Genomic DNA, 13,546 nt, shown 5'->3' with positions numbered 1-13,546 from the left:
TTTCGTAGATTTTCACGGGTACAGGAATGCAGGTTTTGGTGTCCTCGGGTGTCTTCCCGTGTAAAAGTTGGGGTGTCTAGGCGACGTTTCGACGAGGTCTCACTCGTCATCTTCAGGCTGGTGCTTTCGGCTTCTTGTTACTGGAACAGAGCAGGATCTCAGTGTTTGAGTTCCTATAAATACTGTTGAGGAGGTGTGGTGTATAGCCTCCAATGTTCTGGGCAGAGAGGAGGTTCCCAGGCTAGTGTGCCTTTTCTTCTTTTGTTCCTTAATTACTTGAGGGATATCTTGAGTGATTTCTTGAGTGATTTCCTGAATCCCACTTAGGTGGGTCATTAGGTGTGGATTAGTTGCTAAAGCCTTCGTGTCTTGAACTCTTGAACTTTGTGAAGAGTTTTTCTGAGAAGATGGCTGTACTGCACTTGGTTGTGCTCTGGCTTGGCTTCGTGTATAGGGGCGAGCTGTGGTTTTGTGGCCTGTGCCAGCCAGATCTGTGTAGGGATTGCAGGGGGGTGCAGCATCCGGAGGTGCCACCCTGGTTTGGCTACTGGATGGTGTCTGTAATTTATCTGTGGAGAGGGTCTGGGTTTGGGTCTGGTGTGGTTGATTGGATATATTATATCAAGGGCACTACAGATAAAATTAGCAAAATCCTCCATAAACACAATATCAAAACAGCCTTTTGCACCAACCAAAAAATAGCCAATATCCTCAGAAACCCCAAGGATAAAATTCAGTTGGAAAACCAAGGGGTCTATGAAATACCCTGCAAAGTCTGCCCAGCCACGTACATTGGACAAACAAACAGACGAATAAATGCACGGATCGCAGAACACAAGAATGCCGTCAAAAAAGAAGAAAAAACTTCCTCTCTTTTCCAACACATGAAAGAAACAGGACACGAAATTAATTTTGCAGATTCCAAATTGCTCTTTAACATGGAACATCACCACAAGAGAATAATCATGGAAGCCATCGAGATAGAGAAACACCCTCACAACATGAACAAGCGTGACGACACATCCCGCTTGCCAGACATCTGGAAATTAGCCCTCCCCACAAAATCTGACACCAGATCCATAGGCACACAGAACGCCATCACCAATCAACCACACCAGACCCAAACCCAGACCCTCTCCACAGATAAATTACAGACACCATCCAGTAGCCAAACCAGGGTGGCACCTCCGGATGCTGCACCCCCCTGCAATCCCTACACAGATCTGGCTGGCACAGGCCACAAAACCACAGCTCGCCCCTATACACGAAGCCAAGCCAGAGCACAACCAAGTGCAGTACAGCCATCTTCTCAGAAAAACTCTTCACAAAGTTCAAGAGTTCAAGACACGAAGGCTTTAGCAACTAATCCACACCTAATGACCCACCTAAGTGGGATTCAGGAAATCACTCAAGAAATCACTCAAGATATCCCTCAAGTAATTAAGGAACAAAAGAAGAAAAGGCACACTAGCCTGGGAACCTCCTCTCTGCCCAGAACATTGGAGGCTATACACCACACCTCCTCAACAGTATTTATAGGAACTCAAACACTGAGATCCTGCTCTGTTCCAGTAACAAGAAGCCGAAAGCACCAGCCTGAAGATGACGAGTGAGACCTCGTCGAAACGTCGCCTAGACACCCCAACTTTTACACGGGAAGACACCCGAGGACACCAAAACCTGCATATATATATATATATATATATATATAAAGATATATATATATATATATATATATATAAACTATATACAATAATATATATATATATATATACACACACACACACACACACACTTCTTCACTTGCTAGCACTTTGTGTCATATTTGTTTTCTTGTAATCGCAAATCACACTGAAGGCCTAGCACCCCACTCAGCCACCTTTCTTGCTTCTGAGATTTTAACACGTTTCTTGTGCGCTTTCAACCATATATGTACAGCCCAAGGGACTAGGAACTTGGTTTTAAAGTCAAGAGAGATCTGGATTCCCCACCCAGTGTTCTGTTCTGTGCTTTCTCTGCAGATGCTTCCGCAACTCACAAAACACTTAGTATAAGCAAAAGCTGCAGAGAACAGTGTTCCCCCCCCCCCCAAATCAAGGTATTACCGTATTTTTTGCTCTATAAGACTCACTTTTTCCCTCCTAAAAAGTAAGGGGAAATGTGTGTGCGTTTTATGGAGCGAATGCAGGCTGTGCAGCTATTCCAGAAGCCAGAACAGCAAGAGGGATTCCTGCTTTCACTGCGCAGCGATCCCTCTTGCTGTTCTGGCTTCTGAGATTCAGAATATATTTTTTCTTGTTTTCCTCCCCCCAAAACTAGGTGCGTCTTGTGGTCTGGTGCGTCTTATAGAGCGAAAAATACGGTAATTGATTTGAAGTCTAGCCTTTGGGTGACTAACAATCTGAAAACCCGTCGTAAATTATTAAATCTTTAGCTTGCCTTTTTCCTGACCGCTAAAAGCCAACCTGATGGAAAAGCAGAGGCTTCTGAGAGGCACCTGCAGTTGTCTTGAGACCTTGCGGGTGCCACAGCACCATGACGGAGCACTTACTGCTGTCTGTCAGAGTAGACAATAGTGGTCGAGATCAGAGGCGGGTGGACTTCAGGCTCCCACATTCTACTTTGCTATTGATTAGAACCCAAAGATCTGCCAGCCAGAACCAGACGCCAAAGGCCAGCACTTAACAGTTAAAGAATTCTGAGCCCAGGAATGTGAGTGGCAGAACCGAACTGCGTCCCAGTCCTTCCACGCACACAAAATTCAGTGGTGGCCGGTGCATGTTTGGGACTGGTAGGGCAGGAGACAAGGAGCCCAACAGCAGGTGCTGCCAGAGCCAACGCCAAGCAAAGCCAACTCAGTCTCCTTCAGTCACCATCTTGCTCTCTGGCGAGTTCTGCAAGGCAGCATTGGGACTGAGGCGGAGAAAGCAGATAAACCAGAGTTGCCCTCTGGAAGAGCGAGGTTGGGGGGGGCAGTGCCCCTTCTACCGTAATGAGGCACCCTCCACAGAATACAATCCTTGTCACCTGCCCCAACTTTCTGCTCTTCAGCAATTGTACTGGGAGTGTAGTTTGGTTGCTGCTGTTATTAAACAACAGAATAGGAAATCCTTGTTGATCTTCTTCCAAGTTGCCCCAAGATCCACCTTTGGATCCCTCACTGCCTTGGGTCTGACTTGGTTTTAAGTTCTTGTAATGATCAGGAGGTTGTGGAGCAACTTCTGGCCATACCTTGTACCATTGATACCAAGTGTGTCTGTGCGGCTTGAATCCCTGAAGATTCCCAGAGGGGAGAGTGGGTCTTATGGGGTAGCAAGACCCATTGGCTAGCTGGGGGGTGGGGAGGAGTCTCTGCAATGCAGCAAGAGAGCAGGTGCACTATAGAACGGCTCCAGGTCGTGCAAAAAGAAAAGGAAAACTCAAAAAGAAGCAGGGGGCAAATTCGTGAGAGAATGCAAAAAGCAGAAATGGGTTCTCCAAAGTCCACATTTGTGAGAGTTTCATTATAGCTGAATGCAGTATTATAGCTGGATGTGTTTCAGAACCGAAGCTCCTCCTTAAGTAATTATGCTGGGATGCAACTTGACACCTCTTAAAAAAGCTTACTAAATATTTAAAAATGTAAAAAAAAACAAAAAACTTAAGAGAAAGTCATTACGAACTCAACATCTCAAAGGCACAAGTGCTCTTGAACTTTCTGAAGCCATTGGCAAAAGAGTCTGTGTAATATAGCTGCTAAGAAGCTTGAGGTGGTGCTTCTTGAAGGAAAGATACTGTGTGTGCTGATGTACTTGTGAGCGAATAACTTAGAAATAGGACCAGGTAATTGAGGTGTGTGTGTGAAGCAAGCAGCAAATCAAATCAGGCAGGGATGGGAAACCCGTGGCTGTTATCCGTGGTCATTTGACTACACCTCCCATCATCCATGCTAGACTAGAAACTTGTTTGGGTATAAAAGGCAATGATAAAAGCACAATCTTTGGGATACATGATCAGGGTGGCTTACAATTAAATATTGAAAGTACGGTGAACCCGTAAGCTAAGAAAAGCAAATATATAACAGCAACATGAAAATAAAATTAAAAAAACAACCAGTTGAAATAATGGATTTTGGGCTTACTGTCACATTCCTCGCCTCTTTCTCTCCCAAGGCATTGTGCTGTGAAGACAAGATCCACTGCTGCCCACACAACACAACTTGCGACCTGCCACACGCGCGGTGCTTTGCAGCCTCCGGGGAGCACCCTCTTCAGAAGAAGTTCCCAGCGAGCAGGCGAGCGGTTCTGTTGGGTACGGAGCGGGGCGTGAAGGATGGGGTGGACCTGGAGTTGTTGCCCATTCAGTGCAGAAGTTCTTCATTCCCCTTCTGACAAGGGAGCTCATCCTACCCCCTTAAATTCCTGTCTCTGAACCTCCTCTGCAGATTCACCTCGGAACAGTCTCTGCCCAGGTAATCAGTCCAGCTGCCCGGATACAGACACCTGCTGCATTCTCCCGACGGGCCAATATGGCTGCTGCCACCTACCCAATGTAAGTATCAAATTCAGAAAGACAACTGGATGGGACTGTGTGGGTTCCGTGGAAGGGGCCAGTGTTGCTAGGCCTGCGGCTCTCGCTAAATTCAAATTGTGGCAGCTATTTTTTTGACCAACATACAGTAGAACCTTGGTTCTTGAACTCTATCTGTTCCGGAAGTACGTTCAACTCCTGAAATCATTCAAAAACCAAGGCGTTGTGGAGTCAATTTGTTCATCAACTAAGCCGTTCGAGAACCAAAGTTCTACCGTACATTGGATTTTGGCTGTGGGGGTGAAGCAAGAAATCACCTCCCTCTTTCACTTGCCCACTTCCCTGAGGCTTGTACTCTAGCGCTGGGCGATGCCTGGTTTTTGACATCACAATTTATCACAATATATATTTGCAATACACCAATATACAGTGGACACTTGGGTTGCGAACATGATCTGTGCAGGATGCACATTCACAACCCGCAGCACCACAAACCGCATCTGCGCTCACGCAGATTGCGATCCGGCACTTCTGCGCATGCGTGACTGCCGAAACCCAGAAGTAACCCATTCCGGTACTTCTAGGTTTCAGCGGTCCGCAACCCAAAAAAACACAACCTGAAGCGGCTGTAACCCGAGGTATGACTGTATCACAATGTCTGAAATAAGGACAGAGCATTGTAGAGGCATTGGCTGGCTTCACGGTTTCCCCCACATTTTGACTTTTGCACAGAGCATACACACACACATCGTGATTCGCGATACATTTCCAGGTCAAAAATTATGAAAACAATATCATGATATGGACTTCAAACTGATTTTGGACGATATATTGACCAGTCTTACTCCCAGCAACACAGATCCACCAACGCAGCTTCTTCTGAGGACCTTGACTCCCCAACACTTGATTCATTTTAGGGGAGCTTTGGGGTGTCTGTTGGCCCTCTTTTCCGTGAAGCCTTGCTGTAAATTAGCACTTGTCCTCTGGGCTTGCTGCCCGTACCAGCAAGATATGGAAAAGATGCCGTCCTCAAACCAGAAGCATGGGTTGCAATGTTTGGCATGAACTGGTGCCCTCCAGCCCACCCTACGTCCCAAGCTAGGCAGATGCAGGCAGTGCCCTTTTGGATCTAATGCCCACAACCTTTCCTCGCCTCCTGCCAGGCTGTCTGCTGCAGGGACCACATTCACTGCTGCCCACAGGGCACCACGTGCGACCTGGAGCACTCGCGATGCACTATGACCCCGCAGAGGTCATGGCCCATCTTGCACCTCGCTGTGGACCTCCGCCAAACAGGTGAGGCAGGACTCGGTGTGTGTGTGGGGGGGTGGTATTCTGCAACGCAGCAAGGGAGGCGAAAATTGACGCCTGCGCACATTATGTCGAATGGGGATAGCTAGCATCGTGGTGTCAGAAGTGGTTGGGTGGTGTAGGTCAGCTGCTTCAGAAAGGCACCAGGTTGGCTGCCCATGATGTAGACTTTTGGAGAGGGGCTGCTGCTTATTGGAGGAGCATCTGCCTTGCAAGCAGAAGGTCCCAGGTTCAATTTCTGGCATCTTCTGCAAGAAGGGCCTTTACACTCGCCAGAAGCTCGGCCCTGCCCTCGCTGGTCCTGGAAGGAGCCTTGAAAAAAGTCCCATACACTGAGACTTTGCACCTCTTCATTGGGGGAGATAGGAAGCCCAGAGCACTTGTTCTTTAGATGCCCCTTTTATGAAGAGGCACGTAGTTAAGACCATTGATCCCCTACTGGTGAGGCTCGCTGACCTCTCGGAAAAGCAAAAATTCGACCTATTCCTGTTAGGCAAAGATCAGAAGACGACCCGGATGGTCGCCAGATTCTGTGTACAGATCTGTCGGCACAGACCATCTCCCAACGCAAACTAGTTCGTTAAGAAAATCCCCAAACTCGGTTCTATGGGTGACTCTGGGTCAGCTCGCTGCGGTGGTTTATTGTTGTATGTTGTTTTTAAATTTATTGTTGTACATTGTTTCAATTGTTTGTTTTCCTTCTGTGACTGTACCCCCGTGTGTGTTTTATAAGCTGGTCTCCGACCGTAATAAATTATCTATCTATCTGGCATCCCCAGGTTAGGGCTGGGAGAGATCTGTGCCTGAAACAGTGGCGAGACACTCCCAGTCGGTGTAGACAGTCCTTAGCTAGATGGGCCAATGCTCTAGCGCGGTATAATGCAGCTTCCTCTGCTCCTAAGGGAGCGAGACCAAAACTTGATACTCCTCACCCCTCATGCTGCCTTCCCCATACCAGCTAAGCAACACACCAGGCTTCGGGAAGGAGGTGCAAAGCTCTGGCAGGGTCCTAGAGCCCTTCCACCTCCTTCCTAAAACTAGGAAAGCGCTACTAGGCTTTGGAAAGCGCTACCAGGACTCTGCCAGAACACCACACCTCCTTCCCAAAGCCCAGCACCTCACTTACCCGGCCTTGGCAAGACCGTGGGGGGGGGGTTCAGGGGGGAGTTAATTGTTGCCAAGGGCTGCCCAAAACAGCCTTGAGGTAGGGCGTTCTTGGTTCCCATTCCGATATGCCTGCCTCCCCTTCTGTAGTTGGTGTTGTCCAGTGCGACGATGAGCACACCTGCCCAGATGGGAACACCTGCTGCCTGCAAAGCCCAGGTGAATGGGGGTGCTGTCCATTGGAGGAGGTAAGAGGAGCGATGGATGAGGGGACAGGGGTGCAGATGGTCCCAGGCTCAGTCAGTCAGTCCTGAACTAGGTGGACCAAGACATCTTCATTTGTTCCTGCTGTGGGGCAAGGGTTTTGACTCATTCAAGTCAGGAAGTGGCCATTGTGTGGGGGGACGAATCCTATAGTTTTGCCTGTGGGGGTACCAGGCCTTGTCCCCGGTACCTGCTGTTAAAACTGTGGTTTCCAAAGGGGGCATTACTGCCCCCTGGTATTAGGGGGCACTAAGAGGCAAGGGGGTGGCAGGGGGCGCTGGAGGTGTAAATGACTATCAGACTTGGGTGAATCTGATACCCAATGACACCAGCTTCTCCATTTTTGTAGAACTAATTGAACGTAGTTCAATTTTGGATTTTGAACAAATGTGTAGCAGATGGTTACTGCTTTCAATTTTACTGTGTTGCTTATTATGTTCCTTAGTGAGTAGCCACTATTCTGCATGTTTTTATATGGGAGGGGTAACTGGGAATAATCATCATTATCATTATTTATTATTAATTTATACCCCACCCATCTGGCTGGGTTTCCCCAGCCACTCTGGGCAGCTTACAGCACATAAAAAATTGTGAAACATTAGACATTTAAAATTTCCCGATACAGGGCTGCCTTCAGATGTCTTCTAAAAGTCTGGTAGTTGTTTATCTCCTTGACATCTGATGGGAGGGCGTTCCACAGGACAAGCGCCGCTACCAAGAAGGCCCTCTGCCTGGTTCCCTGTAACCTCACTTCTTGCAGTGAGGGAACCACCAGAAGGCCCTCGGAGCTAGATCTTGGTGTGTGGACTAAATAATGGGGGTGGAGACGCTCCTTCAGGTGTAGTAGGCCGAAGCCGTTTAGGGCTTTACCAACACTTTAAATTGTGCTCAGAAACATACTGCAAGCCACTGAAGCTCCTTTAGGACTAGTTACAGTGGTACCTCAGGTTAAGAACTTAATTTGTTCTGGAGGTCCGTTCTTAACCTGAAACTGTTCTTAACCTGAAGCAGCACTTTAGCTAATGGGTCCTTCCGCTCCCGCTGTGCCGCCGGAGCACGATTTCTGTCCTCATCCTGAAGCAAAGTTCTTAACCCGACGTACTGTTTCTGGGTTAGCGGAGTCTGTAACCTGAAGCGTATGTAACCCGAGGTACCACTGTATATGGTCCCAGCGACTGCTCCCAGTCACCAGCATGGCAGCTGCATTCTGGATTAGTTGTAGTTTCTGAGGCTCCAGGAGACCCAGGGGATGGTGGCCTGAAAATGTTCAGGAACCTCTATGTCGAAAAGGATCTCTGCTAGCTGGGCTGGTGGGGAGGGTCTTTCTTCCATGGCTAGGTGGCAGCCTCCTTGTGCCCTCTCTGTGTCGACTGCTCCACGAATGAATCTGAGAGCCTTCCGTGTCCTTTTCCAGGCTGTCTGCTGCTCAGACCACGTCCACTGCTGCCCCAAGGGCTACACGTGCAACGTGGCCGCGGGAACCTGCGACGAAGGCGACAGAAGCATCCCGTGGCTGGCGAAAGCAGAGCCACACTCCCTGCCTGTGAGCTCTGCGGGCACGGCAGTGCCGTGCGATGCCCACACGGAATGCCCAGAAGGGCACACCTGCTGCCGTCTGTCATCGGGCGCGTGGGGCTGCTGCCCCTTGCCAGAGGTAAGAGGAGGGTGGGGCAGGTCCCATCTCTTCCTCCCTGCCCCGAAAATTGGGGATTCTGCCTGGGCCGGCTAAATCAACACTCACTGCCAAATGCCACAGTGGCCTGTGCCCTCCAAGTGTCTTGGCTGTGGAACGGAAAGGGGGGGAAGTGGGTTCAAGCCTGGCAGCGCTGGGAGTGTGCTCACGGCCAGAGTTTTGCTGCCTGTAAAATGGGAACAAGCGGAGCCCATTTGTGGGGTGAACAGCAGATTGCATAATGCCGTTACCCAGCAAGGAGGTGCATCTTGACAACTAGAAACCAGTGGCTTTTGCTCAGTGAAATTCTGTCTCCCCCTCGCCAATCGCATGCACACGAAAGCTCATACCAATAACAAACTTAGTTGGTCTCTAAGGTTCTACTGAAAGGATTCTTTTTTATTATTTTTTACTACGGCAGACCAACACAGCTACCTACCTGTAACCTGCCCTATGGTTTGTGTTGCGGTCAGTGATATTTCTAGGCCCCTTCCTTTTCTTGGGCTCCTTTCCCTCTCTGCTTTTTCCCAAGCCTTTTCAGTGTCGCAGCCCAAAGCGCCTGGAGAGAGGGATATGTGGGCAAGTAAAATATGGGCTGGCAAATTTTCAGCCCGGCTCTCTCCCCTGCGTTTCCCATTTAAATTGGTTCTCCCACTTTTTGCAGGATGGCAGCAGCTCCCTAACCTGATGCAATCCCATCTAATTTGGTTCTGGCTTTGCATTGGGCAGCTGGGGGTGCCCAGTGATTTGCCAGATTAGTAATAATTTCATTACTTTATCCCGATGGATCGGGAAGGGACTCTTCTGCCCTTTCATGCCATCTAGCACTTCCCCTGCACAACTGCTCTGTCCCTGGGGCTTCCAACACATTTGGAAGAAAAATGTGAGGTTTCATTAGCAATGAAGGAAAAACTCATCTGGTCAGGGCCCCCCCCCCCCCAGCATATAATGCCGTTCCCCCACCCCATGCATTCTTTTGAAAAACCTACAAAATCAGCCTGTAATTTGAAGCTGACTAGGAACAGGAGTGGGACGCGGGTGGCGCTGTGGGTAAAACCTCAGTGCCTAGGACTTGCTGATCGTATGGTCGGCGGTTCGAATCCCCGCGGCGGGGTGCGCTCCCGCTGTTCGGTCCCAGCTCCTGCCCACCTAGCAGTTCAAAAGCACGTCAAAGTGCAAGTAGATAAATAGGGACCGCTTTATAGCGGGAAGGTAAACGGTGTTTCTGTGTGCTGCGCTGGTGCTGGCTCGCCAGCTGCAGCTTCGTCACGCTGGCCACGTGACCCAGAAGTGTCTTCGGATGGCGCCGGCTCACGGCCTCTAGAGCGAGATGAGCACGCAACCCTAGAGTCGGACACGACTGGCCCGTACGGGCAGGGGTACCTTTACCTTTACCTTTACCTTTAGGAACAGGAGTAGGCTATTCCGTTGATTCCCGTAGCATCGTTGACTTGGGTCTCCAAACAAAATCCCATTGAAGACTTGGTGAGACCAGAGACCCTGCCACCATTCAGAGTCAGAGATTGTAAATCCTGTCCCCGATTCCTTCCAGGCTCACGAGTTCCTTCCCACCCCCTCTGCCTCCCCCCCCCCCAGGCCATCTGCTGCAAGGACGGCTCCCACTGCTGCCCTGCCGACTACCAGTGCAACTTGTCGGAAGGCACTTGCACCAAGAACGGAGGCAGCATCCCTTGGCTGGAGAAGAAGCCGGCCGTCGTTGGCTTCGCCTCTTTGAGCAGGAACGTGAAATGCAACGAGGAGTTCAGCTGCGCAGATGGGCAGACGTGCTGCATGGCCGGACCGCTGGCCTGGGCCTGCTGCCCTTTCCCACAGGTACGTCGAGCGGGCGGGTTTATCCCCAAAATGTGTGTGTGTGTGTGTGTGTCATGGCGGCAGCGGTTTCCTTACAGGTAAAGAGTGGTTGATTTGGGGAGCTGCCTATAGGCCCCTGAAGAGGAGCAAGTCCTCACCCTTCCTTCCTTTTCTCTGCAGGCCGTCTGCTGCTCTGACCAAAAGAATTGCTGCCCTGGGGGCTACACCTGTGATGTGGAACACGGCTCCTGCGTCCAAAGCGGACGGCCTTCCCAGCAGGTCTCGATGGCTCTCATTCGGCTGAGGGAGGTGAAGGACATCAGGTGTGACGACAAGGCGAGCTGCCCAGACGGGCACACCTGCTGCCGGATGCCCTCGGGCGAGTGGGGGTGCTGCCCTTTCCCAGAGGTAAGCTGGGGTGGCGGAAGAGTCCCCAACAAGTTGCTATCAAGTGTGAAACTAAAGTGATGGTGCTGTTCTGTGCAGTTCAAGAAAAACCTAACTTGAACTCTCTTTTTAAACAAAGGGGAATCCTTCCCCTGCTGTAATATGCCTTTGTGGCAGGCAGTGGTTCTAAAAAGAGGAACCTCTTTGGTGGCTCACCTTCTCCCCATTGGCCAATCCCTGTGTTTTCTTAAGATGCTTCCAGCTGGGAAAACGGTTCCTGGGGTTCAGCCCTTGTAGTCATCGTCTCCTAAAGAGCTGGTGCAGCATAAGGGACTGAGCTCTGACCCCAGGATGTCCCAGATTCAAATCCTGCTCCTCTTTCTCGGCCTCTTGTGAATTCACGATGCCCGAGGCCAGTGGTTCTCAGAATTTTTTTGCCGTTTTGGTCTCTGATCTTTGATGTTAAATCTTGCCAGCTCCTATTCTTGTATCTCTCTATTGTCTCCCCTGCAGGCTGTCTGTTGCCCAGACCGTGTCCACTGCTGCCCCAAAGATTACACTTGTGATCCAGGTCAGAAAACCTGCCAGTCGCCGCAGCACTCTCTACCTTGGACTCCCAAGCATCCTGCCGGTGTGACTCAGAACCGTGGCATCCGATGCAACGACACAACCAGCTGCAAAGAAGGGCAGACCTGCTGCAGGGATGTCTCGGGCGGGTGGAGCTGCTGCCAGCTGCCCAACGTGAGTGCAGCCGGGGCTTTGCACAAACTTAACGCGGGTGGCGCTGTGGGTTAAACAACAGAGCCTAGGACTTACCGATCAGAAGGTTGGCGGTTTGAATCCCCGCGACGGGATGAGCTCCCATTGCTTAGTCCCTGATTCTGCCAACCTAGCAGTTCGAAAGCACCTCAAAGTGCAAGTAGATAAGTAGGTACCACTCCGGCGGGAAGGTAAACGGCGTTTCCGTGCGCTGCTCTGGTTTGCCAGAAGCGGCTTAGTCATGCTGGCCACATGACCCAGAAGCTGTACGCCGGCTCCCTCGGCCAATAAAGCGAGATGAGCGCCGCAACCCCAGAGTCGGTCACGACTGGACCTAATGGTCAGGGGTCCCTTTACCTTCTGCCCAGGTGCCAGCACAGAACACAGAAGCGAAAGCATGCCAGGGCACTGGGCGACTGACTGACATGCGGGAGGCAGCCTTGCACTGTGTGATGCTGGAATAGACTCTGATCTATTAGGAAATGGGGCAAGCGGCTTGGACAGAGGCAGTGAGCAAGGCAAAGCACAGAAAAAGATAGAGCAGGTGGCGGGAGGCAGAGTGTGGAGGATGCTGGTCAGAGAAGAAGCAGCTTGGTTTCTGCAGGGTGTTGGGTGCTATTCAGGCACCCTTTGTGAACTCTGAGGCATGCGTTAACTAAGCTAAATGCTGTTCTGGGAAAAGATAGTTCTGGCAGTAAATAAATACGTGTTTCACTAGCCAAGGGAGATGGCCCCAGCCCCCTTGACTCCTGCTCGCCACCCCAGTAACCTGAGAACACGCCCAAGGTTTTCCAAGCCAGTAAGAGCCAGTGTGGTGTAGTAGTTAAGAGTGGTAGTCTCGTAATCTGGGGAACTGGGTTCGCGTCTCTGCTCCTCCACATGCAGCTGCTGGGTGACCTTGGGCTAGTCACACTTCTTTGAAGTCTCTCAGTCCCACTCACCTTACAGAGTGTTTGTTGTGGGGGAGGAAGGGAAAGGAGAATGTGAGCCGCTTTGAGACTCCTTTGGGTAGTGATAAAGCGGGATATTAAATCCAAACTCCTCTTCTTGTTCTTGTTCTTCAACACTGTCTTCACAGCTTTAAGGTCTAAAAACTTGAGTCCGTGTAAAACGAAAGAGGAGATTTCTCAGGGTGCAAGTAATTCTTAAAAAGAGGTGCAAATTTCAGCTTGTCAGCCATTCCATTTTTTCCACCCCCTTGTTTTTGTTCATTGCACTGCCTTTGGCCATGTCTTCTTCACTGGGGAGACGTTGGTTAATAACAGAAACTTGTATCCTTTTTAGCAGTTAAAAGCAAACCCCCTTTCACGTATGGGCAATGCTTTGGCTAGGTCATCGAGTGTTGCGGCATCAGGACAGACCCTGAGGACCAAAGCTTTTCTCTCTCTGCTTCTGCAGGCTGTTTGCTGCGAGGATCACAAACACTGCTGCCCTTCGGGCTACACCTGCAACGTGGCAGCTCGGACATGCGAGAAGCAGTTCTGGCCCAGGCTCCTGCCTGCAGGCGGTCTGCTGAGTTCCTCGCGCGCCCCCACATCCGGCCGGGATGTGTTGTGCGGTGATCAGCACTACTGTCATGACCACCAGACCTGCTGCAAGTCCAGCTCAGGCGGATGGGCCTGTTGCCCTTATGACAAGGTCAGTGGCTGTGCTGGGGGTTGGGGTTGGTTGCAGGTTCGAACTGGTTAGCGTGGAGGATTTGCGTGTTTGGCGGGGTGCCAACTGGAT

General features: G+C 50.4%; 1 protein-coding gene across 3 annotated transcripts in view; it reads left to right on the top strand.

Moving 5' to 3' along the window:
- The window catches only part of GRN (granulin precursor), a 34,665-nt gene that overhangs the window by 18,518 nt on the left and 2,601 nt on the right, over window positions 1–13,546 (top strand). For all 3 annotated transcript variants that reach the window (XM_083407628.1, XM_083407630.1, XM_083407629.1), the window contains exons 6-14: window positions 4,152–4,290; window positions 4,424–4,530; window positions 5,673–5,805; window positions 7,075–7,172; window positions 8,603–8,842; window positions 10,457–10,693; window positions 10,853–11,080; window positions 11,573–11,800; window positions 13,217–13,456. In XM_083407628.1, coding sequence (XP_083263754.1) covers window positions 4,152–4,290; window positions 4,424–4,530; window positions 5,673–5,805; window positions 7,075–7,172; window positions 8,603–8,842; window positions 10,457–10,693; window positions 10,853–11,080; window positions 11,573–11,800; window positions 13,217–13,456 — 1,650 coding nt within the window. The remainder of the gene's footprint in view (window positions 1–4,151; window positions 4,291–4,423; window positions 4,531–5,672; window positions 5,806–7,074; window positions 7,173–8,602; window positions 8,843–10,456; window positions 10,694–10,852; window positions 11,081–11,572; window positions 11,801–13,216; window positions 13,457–13,546) is intronic.

The sequence above is a fragment of the Podarcis tiliguerta genome (genome assembly GCF_965153285.1).
Source record: "Podarcis tiliguerta genome assembly, chromosome: 13".
Taxonomy (NCBI): Eukaryota; Metazoa; Chordata; class Lepidosauria; order Squamata; family Lacertidae; genus Podarcis; species Podarcis tiliguerta.
This window is presented reverse-complemented; position numbering and strand designations above follow the sequence as displayed.